The sequence below is a fragment of the Sander lucioperca genome, chromosome 1 (genome assembly GCF_008315115.2).
Source record: "Sander lucioperca isolate FBNREF2018 chromosome 1, SLUC_FBN_1.2, whole genome shotgun sequence".
NCBI classification, from domain to species: Eukaryota; Metazoa; Chordata; class Actinopteri; order Perciformes; family Percidae; genus Sander; species Sander lucioperca.
In genome coordinates, this window is record NC_050173.1 from 25,490,657 (window position 1) to 25,507,243 (window position 16,587).

Sequence of the window (16,587 nt, forward strand, 5' to 3'; positions counted from 1 at the left end):
TCGTTGCACCAACCGCTGTTGACGTAGAAACAGATTCCTCCACCTTTAGTTTTGCCGGAGAGAGCCGTGTCTCTGTCCGCTCTGAAAAGCTGGAAGCCTGCCAGCTGCAGCGCAGAGTCCGGTATTAATCCACAGAGCCACGTCTCCGTGAAGCACAAAACAGCAGATGAAGAAAAGTCCCTGTTTCCACTCAACAGCAGTTGTAATTCCTCCACTTTGTTGGGCAGAGAGCGCACGTTAGAGAGGAATATTCCAGGTAACGGTGTGCGTGATCCTCGCTGGCGGAGACGCACCAGCGCACCGGCCCGTTTCCCTCTCCTCCGGCGTTTCTCTGCGTGAGCAAAGGTGAGCGCACCTTTGACCAGAATGTCCAAAATTTCCAGTGAAGGGAGAAGAAAAGTGGGAAATAAGTCTGATGGTGTTGTTGCCCTGAAGTTCACGAGCTCTTCACTTGTGAATGAGATACGGGTACCATCGCAAGAAACAAAGTTAAAACACAAAACAAAACAAAACAGAGCGCTCCAACACACCGTGTCGCCATTCTGCGGCGCCATCTTTATCCATTAGGACTACTATCCATTTAATTAGGACTACTTGAGCTATTTCTCCACTACTTGCTAGGGCTGGATCCGAATATTCATTTGATGGATTTGATGTGCATGCAGGCTGAAATTCACTGTGGTGTTTTGTCAGGATTAAGCTGCTAGCTGAATGTCCGCAAGCCGCTGGCTAATTTATGCAGAGCTATGTCGTCCATCTCTAGCCTGGTCCTACCAGACTCTCATACATTTCATTTGTATTTGTGAGAGTCTGGCCACTCTCCATTGACAAGTGTTAACTTCCTTGAAGGCGGTTACTCTGTTGAAGTTTAAAACTATCGGATCTGCCCAGAGCCACTCTGGATCGGCCATTACCAATCGCTAATGTTTGTGACGTCGGCTTAGCATCGCTAGCGTTCGCCTTAGCCAACTCCTTCACCACTAACGGAGCGAACTGGAAAATCAAACTTTTCCCGAACCCCGTGGGGAGGAGGGCTACAGAGGCAACATCATGGCCACCAACAAAACTCAGCAAAGACTGTTCTTGCTCGGGCTTTAACTTCTGGATATTCGGCAGCGTTGCCACAACGGACCGAATGGCTTCGCTCGCATCTTTCTCCGCCGCCATTACGGAACTCACCGAAGGTTACTGAACCTCAACTTCATCGTTCTCAGCCACTCCCTCTGTTCGCTGATTGGACCGGTAATTTTTTGAAACCCAAGAATAAACCGCAAACCCAGACATAGTACTGAAGGAAAATTAAAATTGAACGGAAGTACGTAGGAGGGCGGAGCCAGGCTAGTCCATCTCAGCCAAGAACGGAGAAATGTTGAGTTACGAAGCGAGCAGTCTGATGTTTGTAGAGCTCTGTATGGTTATACTGTAGCAGCCTGGTGTCGTTTTCATGCGATTTGATAAAGATAAAGATAATATGGCTGTGCATAATGCAAATACAGTGAGGCGCTGGCTGGCTGAGCATTAACACACACTGCGTCTGTCGTCACTCGTTTGTTTTGAATGCCTACAGTAAAAATTTGAGTCTGATTCAAATTTTGGAGAAAAGCAACCTGACGTCAACCTGAGGTGGAAAATCAGGTAATGTTAAGGGGCGATCAGACATCACTGCCTCTATCGCTGCAACAAAAAAGTTTTAAACACTATGAAGGTAAAAAAACAAAAAACAAACACTGATCTGCCCAGGATTTTGTGTAATAACAGGTGACTGTGTCTTGCAACGATAAAGCAGTCGCTTCATCTCTAGCTTTGTCTCTTTTCTTCTTCCCTCGTTTTCGGTGAAATTAAATTGCCTTAAAGTGCGGTCGGAAATGTTGGATACCCCCGCTGCTGCCACCACCACAGAAGCTTTGAATGTTCGCTGTTGAAAAGCACCGAAGCTTCGAAGCTCAAAAAATGGTGTTCAGTACAGCCCTATTACTTGCTACTCCTTTTATACCCCTGCAGGTTGAACACCACTCATGCTGCAGCCATTTAGCTTACACTAGAGCTTGGGCGACCGCTAGCTCACCCAGTAGAGTGCGCCCCATGTAGGCTGAGTCCTTGGCAGCAGCCCGAGTTCGAATCCGACCCGTGGCTCTTTGCTATTTTCTATCCATCAACACTTTCCAATAAAAAAAGCCCAAAACAATTACACTAGAGCTGAATATCAAGACATTTGAACACGTCAACTTGAACTCTGGGATGGGATAGACATTTATCTCAATTTTATTTTATGACTCCATCAATTAAGGAAATTATTGGCAGGTTAATCAATAAATGTTAGCTGCACCAAATGCAAAATATCAAATCACAGTTATTATACCTTAAGCACTAATATTGTCGAAAGACAAGGATTTGTGCCCACAAAACTTACATGAGTCTGCTTTTATACACAGGGAAGGAACAGTACATGATTTTTTGTCTGACTGTGGCCTTTAAAGGCACTTTCATTCCCCTCTGTCATGTTCATGTAGCTCCCCTATCCACCTTCCATTTCTTTATTTGATTTGATGGAAAGACAATAAAAATACTATAACATAAGTAGAAGAAAAACATCACCTTTGTCTCGTACTTTATATCTCTATGAAAGACTTCCGAGGGAAAAACTGCATCCAGTACTGCAACAGACACCACTTATGCCTCTGTTCTATCTATTCATCTTCATATCTAGTCGTCTCTTACTTTTCTACAAAAGTTTAAAGCTCTACTAGTTATCTAGTGCTTTCATCTATGGTAAATGTGTGCCTCCTCCAGCCCTTCTTACATAACCGCAATTCTCTCCTACCCATCATTGTTAGTGTTAGCATGCTAATTACATTCCTAAGTAATGAGTGAGTGGGACAGGAGGTTGTTAAGTGATTGTGGCCTGTGTGTGTGTGCCTGTGCGTGCTTACATGTGTTAAGTTATATTTATGTATAGCATCTTCTAGTTGTATACGTGTTCAGCATCTGTGTATTTGGTTGTTTACACTCTGCACTGTCTGCAGTGACGATGCTCTCTTGTCTTTCTCTGTTGCTGCATTTCTGTTTTGGCAGATTCAGTACAGTGAAGATGCATTTTTAATGTGCGTGTGGCTCTTTACACTTGGTATAACAACAAATGAACCCTCTCATCTCCGTCTCTTTTTCCTCTCCCTCCCTCTGGATAATGGGTGGTCTATACGACTCAATCACCCGGAAAACATTAAATTGTTTAGACAGAACTTTGCATCAGGAAACGATGTACAAAAACCCACAGTCATCATCTCATTTCTTGGTCTATCCTTCCTTTGGATTGGGGTGGAAGATGCAGACAAGACAAGACTGTGATGTGATGACGCACGCTGTATGTCATTTCAACACACATCATTGCAGGTAAAAAGCAAAGAAAAAAGAAAAATCTCTGCTGGATTACAATAACTTCAATAATCACATTATCATCATCTTCTCTGCCCTCTTCCTGTTGACAGTGAAGAGTTTAACAGCTGGCTCACGTAAATACCATATGACATGCTGATAACCATCTGACATACACGTGGCATTTCACATCACATGCACAATTAATGTATGTGTATGTGTGTGTGTGTGTGTGTGTGTGTGTGTGTTGGGTGTGTGTGTGTGTGTGTGTGTGTGTGTGTGTATGTGTGTGCGCGCAGGGGCAAGCAGAAACACAGGCATGCACTTACCAATAAACAAACGCTTGATCTGTTCAGTGCATTCCAAGTGTCTAACTTTTTTTGGTATATTCTTCCTCACCTGCCAAATCATCAGCCGCGAGAAAGCAACAGACCTTACAGTTAACATAGGTTTTTTTCCCGTTAAAGACAAAGTCCCTTTTTCAAAATGCAACATCTGCTCTTCTAAAATGGGCTTCTCTGATTGTTAAATGCAAGAAAATGGTCTAGAGGGAAGCTGTTACTTTTGTATGTGTAGCTGCAGTGGAAGTATTATGTTGTATTACTGCATATTTATCATACAAATATGAGTTTTATTGATCTTTCCATGTAAGTTAAAAAGAAAATTTCTTAAAATGTCAAACTATTCTTTTAACAGTGTTAAAGGTTCCATGACATGGTGCTCTTTGGATGCTTTTATATAGGCCTTAGTGGTCCCCTAATACTGTATCTGAAGTCTCTTTCCCGAAATTCAGCCTTGGTGCAGAATTACAGCCACTAGAGCCAGTCCCACAATGAGCTTTCCTTAGGATGTGCCATTTCTGTGTCTGTAGCTATTGAGGAGGAGAGAGAGGGGGGGGGGGGGGGGGGGGGGAGTGGGGGTGTGGCCTTGATCAACTGCCACTTTGCTCGTTTGTCTCTCTCTCATGGGTGGGCCAAATTCTCTGGGCGGGCAAAGCAGAGAAAGGGGAGATAATCTTCCTCCTTATGACCTCATAAGGAGCAAGATTCCAGATCGGCCCATCTGAGCTTTCATTTTCTCAAAGGCAGAGCAGGATACCCAGGGCTCGGTTTACACCCATCGCCATTTCTAGCCACTGGGGGGATCATAGGCAGGCTGGGGGAACTCATATTAATGTTAAAAAACCTCATAAAGTGAAATGTTCATGCCATGGGACCTTTAAAAGTATTTTAGTATGGACCTTTCCTTTCCAACCAAACAGAACGACCTGCACCTCGTCAATTGACCACGGCGTGGTTTTGCGGGCTGCCATTTTTAAAATTCGCAATCAGGTGAATTAAAAAAATGCAGTCGCTATAAATAGGTTTGTGCAGAACACAGAAGACCATGCCGTACAAGTAGGGTTAGGGTACCTTTCGCATCTGAACCAATATCAGTACCAATACTGGTACCTGAAATTTGGTTCCCGGTACTCAACGGTACTTTTTTCGGTACTTTCCCTCTGTAATTACAAAAAAAATGATTTCGGTTGTAAAAATAATTGATAATATAATAATGATATACCAAAAAGAAGTACCAGGTACTGTCCAGAACTTTAGCCAATGGAAAACCAAAAAAGAACGTTCCAAGCAAGTGGCACCGTGTCGTACCATGTAGTGGAAATGCTGCATTACTCTGTCTAGAGCTGCATGTAGCCCAAAATGCATGGGCCTACTGCTTGTCTTTGACCCCTGTATTCAAGCCCATGTTGTTCAGCTAACAGGGGAGAATGATAATCTCTCAGCTGCTCAGTCTCATGCTCACACACACACACACACACACACACACACACAGGTTGTGTAAACCTCTGGAGTGCAGTTTGTGTGACTACATCTGCTGTAAGAAGGGGCATAACTGTTGCATCTTTAAATCTTTCTGTCCCTCACTATCTGTAGGCTTATCTGTTTCTGTCTTTCTCTCTCGGTCAGCCTTCTGTTCTTTCTTTTGGCTACCCCTTTCCTTTCTTTTTCTCTCTTCACCCATATCTGTATCTCTTCCACTCTTTCTGTCCTGTTCCAGGCCTCCATCTACTAATTTTTCTCTTCCTCTCTGTGTGTTGCAGCAGTCCATCAAAGATCTTGCTATTCCACTGTTCCTGCCTCCATTAGCCAATCGGCACCGACAGTGGAAAACAGCCTTCAGTGCCATCTGATGCTCAGCCCTCACCACCTCCAAGTACACCCAGAGAAAAGTAACTAACAGTAATAATCTTTCAGATATTTGGCCTTTTTAGAATTTAGAATCATTTACTATCATTAAAGGAATCATTTTGCGCTCTTTTTTTCAATACAGTCAACTATTTCTTTAATGCAATAAGCCATAGTGTACCTTGCAGTAATTATGGTGCTGTTATAAAGAAGCTGTTGGACATAACTTCCTGGAATTATACAACAGTGGCCTTGCATTTACTGTAACTGAACCGTGTGTGCAAAGGGGGCTGCCGAGACAGATGAGGCCACAAAAGAGTTAATGTTTTCAATTTCAAATCATGTCACAATCTGTCTTATGATATTTTGCTTTTTATTATTCATTGTTTATACAGTTGATCCAAGTAACCCACCTCCGGTATGCATATTTCTCTGGGACATCTCAGCAGTCACCAAGGCACTAATAAAAATGTTTCTCTACGTCATTTCTTAGAGTACAGCAGAGAATGCAACAAGGTCAGAATATGAGAGAAAGCTTTTCCACAGTCATTTCTATTAAATTTGTCAACTGTAATAGAATTTGTTAACTGAAGACTAGAAATTTTAATTATGTGATTTTCTTTTCATTACCCCATGCCTGCCTCAGTTTTAATTCATTTAGATATCTTAAGTGTCTTGTGTCCGCACAGTCCCACTTGGCCCAGACCCTGCTGAGAGACTGGGACAGTTGTGTAGCTTGTTCAACTTCCCGAAGGCTGTCTTATATATGTTTTTTTTTGGTCATTCTGATGCTTAGCTTGATTTTTTCTTTTACTGCAGACTTGCTGTTAAAAGTTTTTGTTTTGTTCCTGAACACCTATTGTCCATGTGCTACTAGGCAAAGCTCTTACTAACTCCTATCTGCACAGTAACGCAGCAGCTAATAGTAGTTTGCTGTGGCTGTACTTAATTACTCTCACTACAGCTAAAACTCAAACAGATTGATTAGGATCTCACATCTTTTTGTAACTATTGCGGTCAAAACATAGTGTATTAAGCAGCCATTGTTTTGTGTGCAAATTCTCAAGAAACAGCTGCTACATTTAAAAAGTGCAAGGCCATTAGTAACTTGCAGTGGTTTGGTGGTGTGGTGGGCAATAAACAGCCTGGAGGTAAACTTGACCTAAGAAGACAATTTCAGGGGAAATCAAGTTACATTGGAAATAACATACCTGCAAGCACGTTGGACTGTAGACGTCAGTAAGTGATTGAGAAGGGACCTTGGCATTTAAAAATGTTCTGACTTGGATTGTTTTATCTTGGTGCAAAATAGCAAAAATAATCCAGGGATTATATAGGGCTGCGAGTAAATCTTGCAGAAATTCAGACCAAGGGGCCACCAAAACCCAGCATCCCTCTCATTACATTTTTTTTGTATTTTTACCACCTCATTTCACAGCAGCTTCAGTTAGATTTCTCCAGTGCTAATACTGTATTTTAACCAAGAGAGAAGATATGTCAGTCAACTCAAGTGTAGCCTATCACAAGATAAGGGAGAACTTCAGGTTCTATAGGTTCAGAATGGCATTTTGTCCCCTCTGTCCTTCTCATGCTCTCCTGCCCTCTCTCTCACACCCCTTCCTATAATCAGTTTCCTTCCGTTGTCTATTTCTTTCCCTTTTCTTCCTCACTCTTCCCTCCCTAGTTTCTTTACTCCTTTCCCTTCTTCCGTTCTTTCTCTTTTATCAGCAATTACTACTCCAGTGTTCTTATGTCCTGACGCACCCCTTTTCTCTTCTTCACACTATTTCTTTCCACCCCTGTCCATTTTTCCTCCCTTCCACCCTTACCCCCACCTTCTGTCTCTCTCTGCAGCCTGCCCTGGTTTCATTGACAGACTGCAGGCAGTGAGGGGGAGGAAGTGCTGTAGCATTGCACAGCAAACATCCCTAATAGGCTAATCTAATCTCATCTCTTTGCGGTCTACGGGCCTGTGTTTACTTTCGGCCCCATGTCTGCACACTGGCTCGGCCTCGCCTCGCTGAATGCAGCTTTGTTCCCGCTGAAAACTCATCATCGGTGTGATCTCGGGAACGGGCGCCAACTCCACGACCGTCTGCCCATAATGCCTGCAGGCTGCGGATCGTTCTCATCCATGAACAGCTTCTGTAGCTGTTATTGTTTGTTTTTTATTATGTTAAATTTCATTGAAAGAAACAAGGTAGCGTGCCAAGTACTGACGGGTACTTCCCTGTATCTGACCATGACCACCATCCTCCCTGTGGTGTTGTTCGATTTAGATTTTGAGTTAAAATACTAACTTTTACAGTAGCCAACAAGGTAGCATCTTTGTAAAATAAGCGGGAGCTAGAAAACCACACTACAAGTCTGAAACTCACAGGCAAGTACAAGAACACCTGACAGTAACTGAATAACCAGTCAAAGTCAAACGTTCACTGACTATCTAAAGAGCAAAAGCCTTCATATGGTAAATTTCCCAATGTGTGCAGATATCTGAAAATCTGAGCAAATGTATCAGCAGCTGCTCCTGTCCTCCCAACATAGTTGTGTCTGAAATCACAGTCAATCGTACCACCATGTTTTAAACAAATCCTCCTGACCTGAGGTTGAAACAGCAGTTTGACAGCAAGAATGCAAAAATCTAACTTCACTACAGTATATTTACTCCATGCCAGGTGAACCTTTGGAAGACTTTTTATTTTACATGTACCGCCACATAGTGATGTCAGTTGCAGTGAATTATCTTACTGCTGGCATTGATAACTGTAATGCCCTGAGTCTCTGTGGAAATCAGTGCTTCTGTTACTCACCCCTGGCAGCAGCAGACATCAGGACCACCTTCAGCAACAGTAAGACCCAGAGAAGCTCCATTTGGGTTTATTTTCAGAAAGACGAATTCTCAGCCTCTTTGACGTTAAAGGAAATGAGACAAAAACATTAAGTTGCTTATTGAAGGATAACAGGTGACATATTTGTATTTGTGAGATACTAAGTCATTATTTCCCACCTTGAAAGGTAAATGTAAGTCTTTTCGATGACATGTAACATTGATTTATCAAAACTGCTGTACTGTCACCATCAGAGTCTGATTTATACCCCAAATCCACAGTCTGTATTCATTATTTCACCATCTGAATTTTTTTTTTTTTTTTTTTATTAATTGCTGCCAAAATAGCTGCTAGCACGAAGGAATTACAAAAAATTATTTACTACCAACTGGCTGACAGCTGGTGAGCATCTACAAGAAAACCTGCCTTGAATTTAATAAGAGAGAAAAGTACTTGGCAGAAAATAATAATAATAAGTTATTCCTTAATAGAGTAAAGAAATACAATAAAAGTCTGTTATTTCTCTAAACAAAACTGAGAGACGTGTATTTCTTATAACACCTTTAATTCCAATACAGATGTTTTATAACCTACCAGGCTAAAGTGTCTAAAGGTGGATGTAAGAAAGTGACAGAATAAACTCTGAACTCACTTCCAAAAGGTTTCTACTTCATCTTCTCTATTCAGTGTATTCTTCTGAACCTTATTTGGAACTACAAAAGTCAAAATAAAGTAAGGTGTTCATCACTGGCTGGACACCACTGCAAATTTGTCTTAAAGCAATATCACAGAAGCAGAGATATGCTGGAAGTCAAAGTATTTTCCTCAGAGATTTATTCTATCCACCTGTCCATATGTCTCTCCTTACAGTGGTTTTAATATTTCTGCCACATAAATTCTTCCCTGAACCTTATGAGGTCTTATTTCAATACTTTCACATTCTGTATCTTTGATCAGCATCAGTCAACCTCAGTGTCTCATTTTACCAGAAACATCTACACACTTAAAAGTGGAGGATAGTTGATTTGATTTGTGGCAATCAAGTATAGATTTCCAAAGTACCAAAGTCAGGTTTAGTCACATTTTTATTTGAATAAGTAGTGTACTTATCTTACTGGGAGAACAATATATATTCCCTAAAACTTCATAAAAAGCAGCTAAAAGTGGCTGTAAATTAAAGAGTACAAGTTTATTTAAGGAGGAGGACAGCCTGCAACCTGTGATTGTTTGCATTATCATCATCCCAAACTGGAGGTCTAAAGAATTCATATTTATCATTTGTTTAAAATCAATATTTTTTAACAGTTTATTTGCATTCAGTAGCAACACTTTACCTAAAGTAACAACTTCTGTAGATTAATACCGTTGAAGATTATATAGGAATATGAGATAGATTTGACTCTAAATTCTGTAACCTGAAAAGAAAGACGAATGAAAAGGTGATATTACAAGTTCACTTTAATACTTACTCTAAAGTGCGACAGACAAGCATTAAGACCTTGAGGATACATTATATAGCCTAAATATTACAATGTTACAGTTGCTTTGGCTTATTAATAATGTTGGACTTACTGTAAAAACGTGATGAGATCTCCACAGTCTGTTACCCTCTGATGACCTGCACGTATACCATGCCTTTCTCCAGAAAAGAGTCCTTCACCTCCTCTCCAATGGTTTTATGATTGCGATAACTTAATCCGTGATTCAAACCAACAATAATTTACATACGTCTGTCTGCCGAAACGCCAACTTGTAGTGAATGAAGTCGACTTTGTCAAAGTGTACAAAGTAGGCTGCAACGACGCGAGCGAAAAATATGGGAGTAAACGTAGTAAAAAAATATCTAAAATAGATAGACTAAGGTCAAACACGTGAGGCTGTAGTATTTCTGAATGACAGTCCGCATGTAAAGTGCTCGAGGAACAGCACTCACAGAACCGGGAAAAGAAAGAAGAGAAAAAGACAAGCCTCTATCTATATTTCCGTCAGTTTAGGTAAGTAGGCTATTGACGCACTTATTTATAAAATGAAAACCTGAATACTGTATCCACATTGCCTCCAGTAGCGGCTCACTGTCCAAATTCTAGCCGCAGGCGAGTCAAACAAACAGCGTCGACTGACTGTCCGAGTACGGAACTTTCAGCCAATCCGAGGGCAGGCCAATCAGAGAGCGGACCAATCAGCGAGCAGAAACGTGGTGGACAAATTTGGAGCGGTTAAGGGGGAGAAGAGGAGGGCATTACCTCAAATTAACTTAAATCATGTTATTATCAGAAATTGGGATTTCTTTATTTATCACCTTCATTCATTTAATAATAATAATAATAATAATTATTATTATTATTATTATTATTATTATTATTATTATTATTACTGTTATTATTATTATTATTAGCCTATTGTTATTAGCTAATTGTTAGTAGTACTAAAAGTAGTATTAGTAGTAGTTGGCGTAGTAGTGGAGATTTTTTTTCTCACTATTCTATTACATTCATGACGCCTTATGATTTACAGTACAGCACTGACTCGTTATACAGTCTATGATGTACAGTACTTTGCTCTGTGGTCCGTGATTAGCATCATTATGGACCAACACTGCCACCTCATGGCATTTAGACATTATTACAGCAGATTTTACTCACTCACATACTGTGATAAATAAATGTGATACAACAGCAAATGTGGTTTGTGTAGATGTCCTGCAGCATTGATGGCCTAGAAAAGCTAATCAATACATATAATAACAGATACAATCTCTCTTTCTCTCAACTAATTAATCACACATGCACAAAAAGCAGGCTGCTTTCAGATTACCAATGATTGGCAGTGTGACAAGGTGATTTCTGATCTGCCCTGTTACAAACGGGCAATGAGTTATCACTCGTGGAAAGTAACTAACATTTACTCAAGTACTGTACTTCACTACAATTTTGAGGTACTTGTACTTTACATGAGTATTTTTATGTTCTGATAATTTATGCTTCTACTCCACTACAATTTTGATACCATTAGTTACTAGTTACTTTGTAGATTCTGGTTATGCAATAATACAACATATAATTAACAAATACATTATGTATTTTTGTAGATAGAGACTTTATTGATCCCTGTAATTCACAAGCTACCGGGCAGTAAATAATATGCCTCACCTTTATCAGCTGCAACATTGAATTGATGCGTATACATATTAATGAAATATTATTAAATAATATAATAAAATGAAATGCGCCATTCTGCTTAATGAGTACTTTTACTTTTTTTCTTCTTTTTGAGTGTATTTTGATGCTAATGCGATTGTACTGTTAAGTAAAATGTGGAATGCAGGAGCTTTATTTGTAACAGAGTTTTGGTTATGATATTGCTACTTTTACGTAAAATATTTGGGTACTTTTTCCACCACTGTGAATTGTCATGCAGACTTCATTTTCAACCGTCTTTGAGCTTCTGTCTCCTTCTCATTGGTCTTTTTTCCCATCTAAAAAGTACTTTCCGGATGTCAACTCATACTCTGAAATCTTTGTTTTGGACTTATATGTATCTCAGTGTACTTAGATAGCTTGAAATACACGAACATGAATACATGATCATGCATTCTTGCAGTAATCATTCAGTAACTTGCCCAATAAAAATGATCTTCTAAAACTAATAGAATATCCTTATTAAAAATTCATGTAATATCATAAAACTTTTGTATTAATATGGAAATAATGTTAACCTTAATTATTCCAATTATAAACTGTAAAGCAGTAGGGCCATCTCCTGGTGATAAAAGGAATAACACACCAGCATTGCCATCCTGTGGAGGTCTGATCAAGCACAGGGCTAATTATTTAACATCCTGTAATAAGTCCAAAGTTATTTAAAAGTGGAGCTATTTTTCCTCTTAAACCTGAAGCATAGTTCCTACAGGACTGCCTTAAATCCCCACTAATATGTTTAGCCCTGAAATCAATCTGACTGTGTTTAATGTAAAACATATGAAACCACGGGTCTTTACTTTGCTTAGTAACTGCAGATATACTGTAAGGAAGTCTTTATTGTAGATTATTTAGTGTTTGTCAAACTCTTCTACACAATGCACCTTTTTGCTGGCTTGTTATGTTAACTTGGTTTAACAGAAATCAGTTAAAATCGAGGTGCATATTTGATAGTGTAGAAGAAAATGAATTGCCTAAGAGTTTTAGTTTAATCCTATCCTAATATTCTCTTTACTGTTCACTGATTAAACTCCTACTATTCTGTATGATATTTTATTGATAGCCAGTGGAGATACAGTAAGCCTACTTGCATGTATGATACAATCTAAACATTTTAACATTGACCTTTCAGTTATCAAATCCATTGGACACACAGAAGAACTTTCTTAAAATGGAAAATTAAAAGGCAAGCCAAACTGTTTCTACTTTAAAAACACATGTCCAAACATGCTGTTTGGAAGATGACCAAGGTTTAAACATGAAAAAAACAAAGATAAGAAGAAGTCCAAGTAAACAAGTTCAGTTCAGCCTGTGTTTGGGCTCAAAACAACCTCAGGTTTGTGTGAAATGGGCTGATGATATTTTGGGTCATTTAAAATGGCTGTCTTTACAGCAATGATTTGGTTAAACTGTGAAACACAGCAGAGTATTGTCTATGGCTGTGCTCCAGTTCCGTGGTTTAAACCACTGTGTTTTATTTTACCGTCAGAAGACGGCAGACCAAACTCCCCGGAGTCTCAGAGAGTCTCTGAGCAGCTGGGAAAAGGGCTATCTGAAAGAACTTTTAATGCTACCTGGAAATAAATGTGTGACCAGTTCAAAAAACAGAGAAAAGAAACAAAGTCAAACCATCACATCCCAGTTCAATACATTAAAAGTTCTAAAACTTAAAACTGTGGATAAAAAGAACAACTTTATTGTTGGGAGTCAACAGGTGCAATCATGTCGTATATAACCTAACAGTTAAACAGTCAAAATGAAGGTCATAAAGTGAAACTATGACAGTTTATCGATGGCTAGTAGAGAAAGACGTGTGAATTAGGTGCTTTGTGTTAAATGTTAATGACGCCATTCTGTAAAAAGTTGATATTTAAAACATGTTCTCCTTCTTTCTCTTTAATCTTGCAATAGTTGGTTGATATCATAGACTGTTAATATTAATTTACAGTCAATGGTTGATATATACAGTAAAGTTATGAAGAAATCTTGGGGAGCAATTAAGATAAGCAAACACCAAGTGATATATATATAGAGCTTTGTTTCTACTTTTGTACAAAAAAAAGTTGTATTTCAGGCTTTATTGCAGTTTAATTTTATGTTTTTACCCAGTAGATGGTAGCAGAGGACTATATTACAGGTAAGGGAACACAAATGCACACACGTGCATTCACATGGGCAATATTTTATGTTTTTACAACTATAGTTGCTTTTCTTTTAAAAATCATTATGACAGATGGAGGGAATATGGTTGAGTATGCTCAATTGAAATCCATGCACTGTGACAGGCAGTAGGCTGTCTACTTCTGGTAAAGACTATTGCAGACAGCAGTTCTATTGTGAGAGGTGTGGCGTTAAGGAAGCTGATTTCTGGGAATATAAGGATCATATCAGACGAGAGATGTTCATCTCACCACAGAACAGGGTCTTGGCGTGGGTGTTTACAAGTGGGACATAGGGGAGAAAGTCTTTGTTGACTGTGTATTGTGTATGTATCATTAATTTCTGTAGAGAGTGAAATAAGTTTCACCTCTTGCAACTGTTGCCAGACAGATATCATTGTCAGATGAATACTACTTTTGTGAGAGTCTCTTTTTTATCGTATCATTAACCTCTATGCTATACTTTCTGCTCTTGTCTGCCCTGAAGAAACTAGTCACCGAAAGCCAGAAGTCCATTTGTTTACTATAAGCAGAAAGACTAGAGAGAAGTGGTCGTCCAGCGGTGATGGTCGCTGCCAGTTAGTTTAAGAGGAGAACATGATCTTAATTCAGCTTGTGCAGAACATCTCCTGTCGAGATGCAAATTACTAACTGTCCTACATGTCCTGACTATCACTGCAACTTTTGCCGCTGGGAATCATCAGCCAAACGATGACACAAATGGCAAATGGTTTTTTTTTCTGATTGGGTGATGGCTTTATATTGGAACTTTAAAGTAAATTTTCCACACCACCATACTTTGTGTATAGTGTTCATAATATGGGTAGGCTTCACATAGGAAAGGTCAAGCAAAAAGGCATTTGATGTTACACAGTCCCAAGATGTATTATTATAAATTTTTAATTATGGATGTTGTATTCTAACAAGCTAGACTCTGTGTTACCTGTGGCAGGGTTGGAAAAACAATTAGTGTGCACATCCAGTGTCAAGGTGAGACAGTTTGATGTATATAGTAAATACTTTGTTATATGTATTATATAAAAACAAAATTTTGACTTAAAGAGCCCGTATTATGCTTTTTTGGATTTTTCCCATCATTAAGTGTGTTATATAGTTTTTTGTGTATGTAATAGATGTATGAAGTACAAAAAAACACATTTCACTCCAAATGGAGCTTACTCTCCCATAGACCGCGCTTTTTCTCAACTGCCTGAAAACAGCTCGCCCACATTCCTGTGGCTACAGCTAAATTAAGACTTCACAGTAATAACAATAAAGACAAATATTGAGTGATTGTATTTTAAATGAGCACAAGTAAAGTAGAACTGACGTAACAGCTGTTATATATGTTAGGTGTTTGTTATATATGTCAACGTTTATTTTCAAGTTTTATTTTGAGGGTCTTTTAAAGTTATTACATGCTGTCTCAGCTAGCAGTTAGCCGAATTAGCTGTTAGCTAAACTAATGTTAGCTTGCCTGTGGAGGCTAACGGCAGACCGCTACAATCAGCTAGCGGTTAGCCGAATTAGCTGTTAGCTAAACTAACGTTAGCTTGGCTGTCGACCGGAAGCGTGGAACAGATCGTGCAGTGTCGTAAATCTTCGTACAACCGCGCATGCGCGAACATTTTGCGCATGTGCAGAACGGATCGTGCAGGCAGAATGGATCGTGTACCGACAGGCACTGCAGCAATAGGCAGTATGAGAAACATAATATGTTTTTTGAACATCAAAGCATGTAAATATATTCTGGGAGACCCCAAGAGTAAAAATATGATGCTGAAAATTAGCATAATAGGGGTTCTTTAAGGTCCACTTACTTGCTTGTTAAATGTTCCTGTAGGTAGGATTGTGAAGATCCAGGATTTAGCCAAAGAATTTGAACATCAACAACTTCTCAGTCCCTCCCCCCCTTTCTCCTAAAGCCCAAACGGTCTCCTAAGCCCCTCCCCCCACAAGGGAGAATTAATGCATGTACATGAGCAGTGATTGACATGTAGTTAGACACCCCCCCTGGCCCTGATTGGTAAATCTGAACAGGGAGCTGTGAATTTTTGCAAATCACACTACAGGCTGTAGGTGGTGCCAGAGGAGCCAGATTTTTTTTAAATGACTTGCTTAATTTAGTTCTACTGGAACATAGGATCAGTTTCAGCAAATATGACAGAAAGTTAGTTTTATAAGTCTTACCTACTGCATCTTTAAGCTTTCGATTTTATGGTCTTCATCAGAGCCCTTATGTCAAAGTGGACTTTACGACACATTGTAGTATATGCTTTACTACATGAGACTGTTGATCAATATGTACCTCTGCTGATCATTACAATGTGTTTTTGGTTGTAGCAGAATAGCTTTTGCATCCAAAGCATGGAGAATGGCTGTCTGCTGACTATGATGTGGTTTGTCTTATAATCACTTCACCATGGTAGCACAATGATAACATCATAGACAATCCTAAATAAAAGTGTAGCTGACAGCCTAACTGTACCAAAGTGCAAGTAGTATTTTGTCCTGGGGGTCGTGGGCAGAAACCTCTGAATGCAGCCTTTCTAGTTAATTTAAAGCCCTAGTTAGAACATGGTTGTTTTCATTATTAGGTTTTACTGGGCTTCAGCCAGTGCAAGAGGGCGTTCATATTCTGCAGGCGCAGCAAAATGTCACATTCAATCTGTACACTTTGTTTTCAAAAGGTCATAATTAGCTAGCAGTTTTGAAACAATTATGGCCAAAGTGCACCAATTTCCCTTAAAGCAAAACATAGAATTACTCATGGAGAGTGAAACTGAATGGTGTGTATGTGTGAAACACTTGTGACTTGGTGTTATTCCATTCTTACTCCTTAGTT

General features: G+C 39.5%; 1 protein-coding gene across 1 annotated transcript in view; it reads right to left on the bottom strand.

Moving 5' to 3' along the window:
* The window catches only part of fgfrl1a (fibroblast growth factor receptor like 1a), a 79,141-nt gene extending 68,649 nt beyond the window's left edge, over positions 1–10,492 (bottom strand). The window contains exons 1-2 of the mRNA XM_031303295.2: positions 9,959–10,492; positions 8,369–8,464 (exon numbers count right to left, since the gene is read on the bottom strand). Of these exons, the coding sequence (XP_031159155.1) occupies positions 8,369–8,429 (61 nt within the window). The 5' untranslated portion in view covers positions 8,430–8,464; positions 9,959–10,492. The remainder of the gene's footprint in view (positions 1–8,368; positions 8,465–9,958) is intronic.
* Between the last annotated feature and the right edge of the window lie 6,095 nt (positions 10,493–16,587).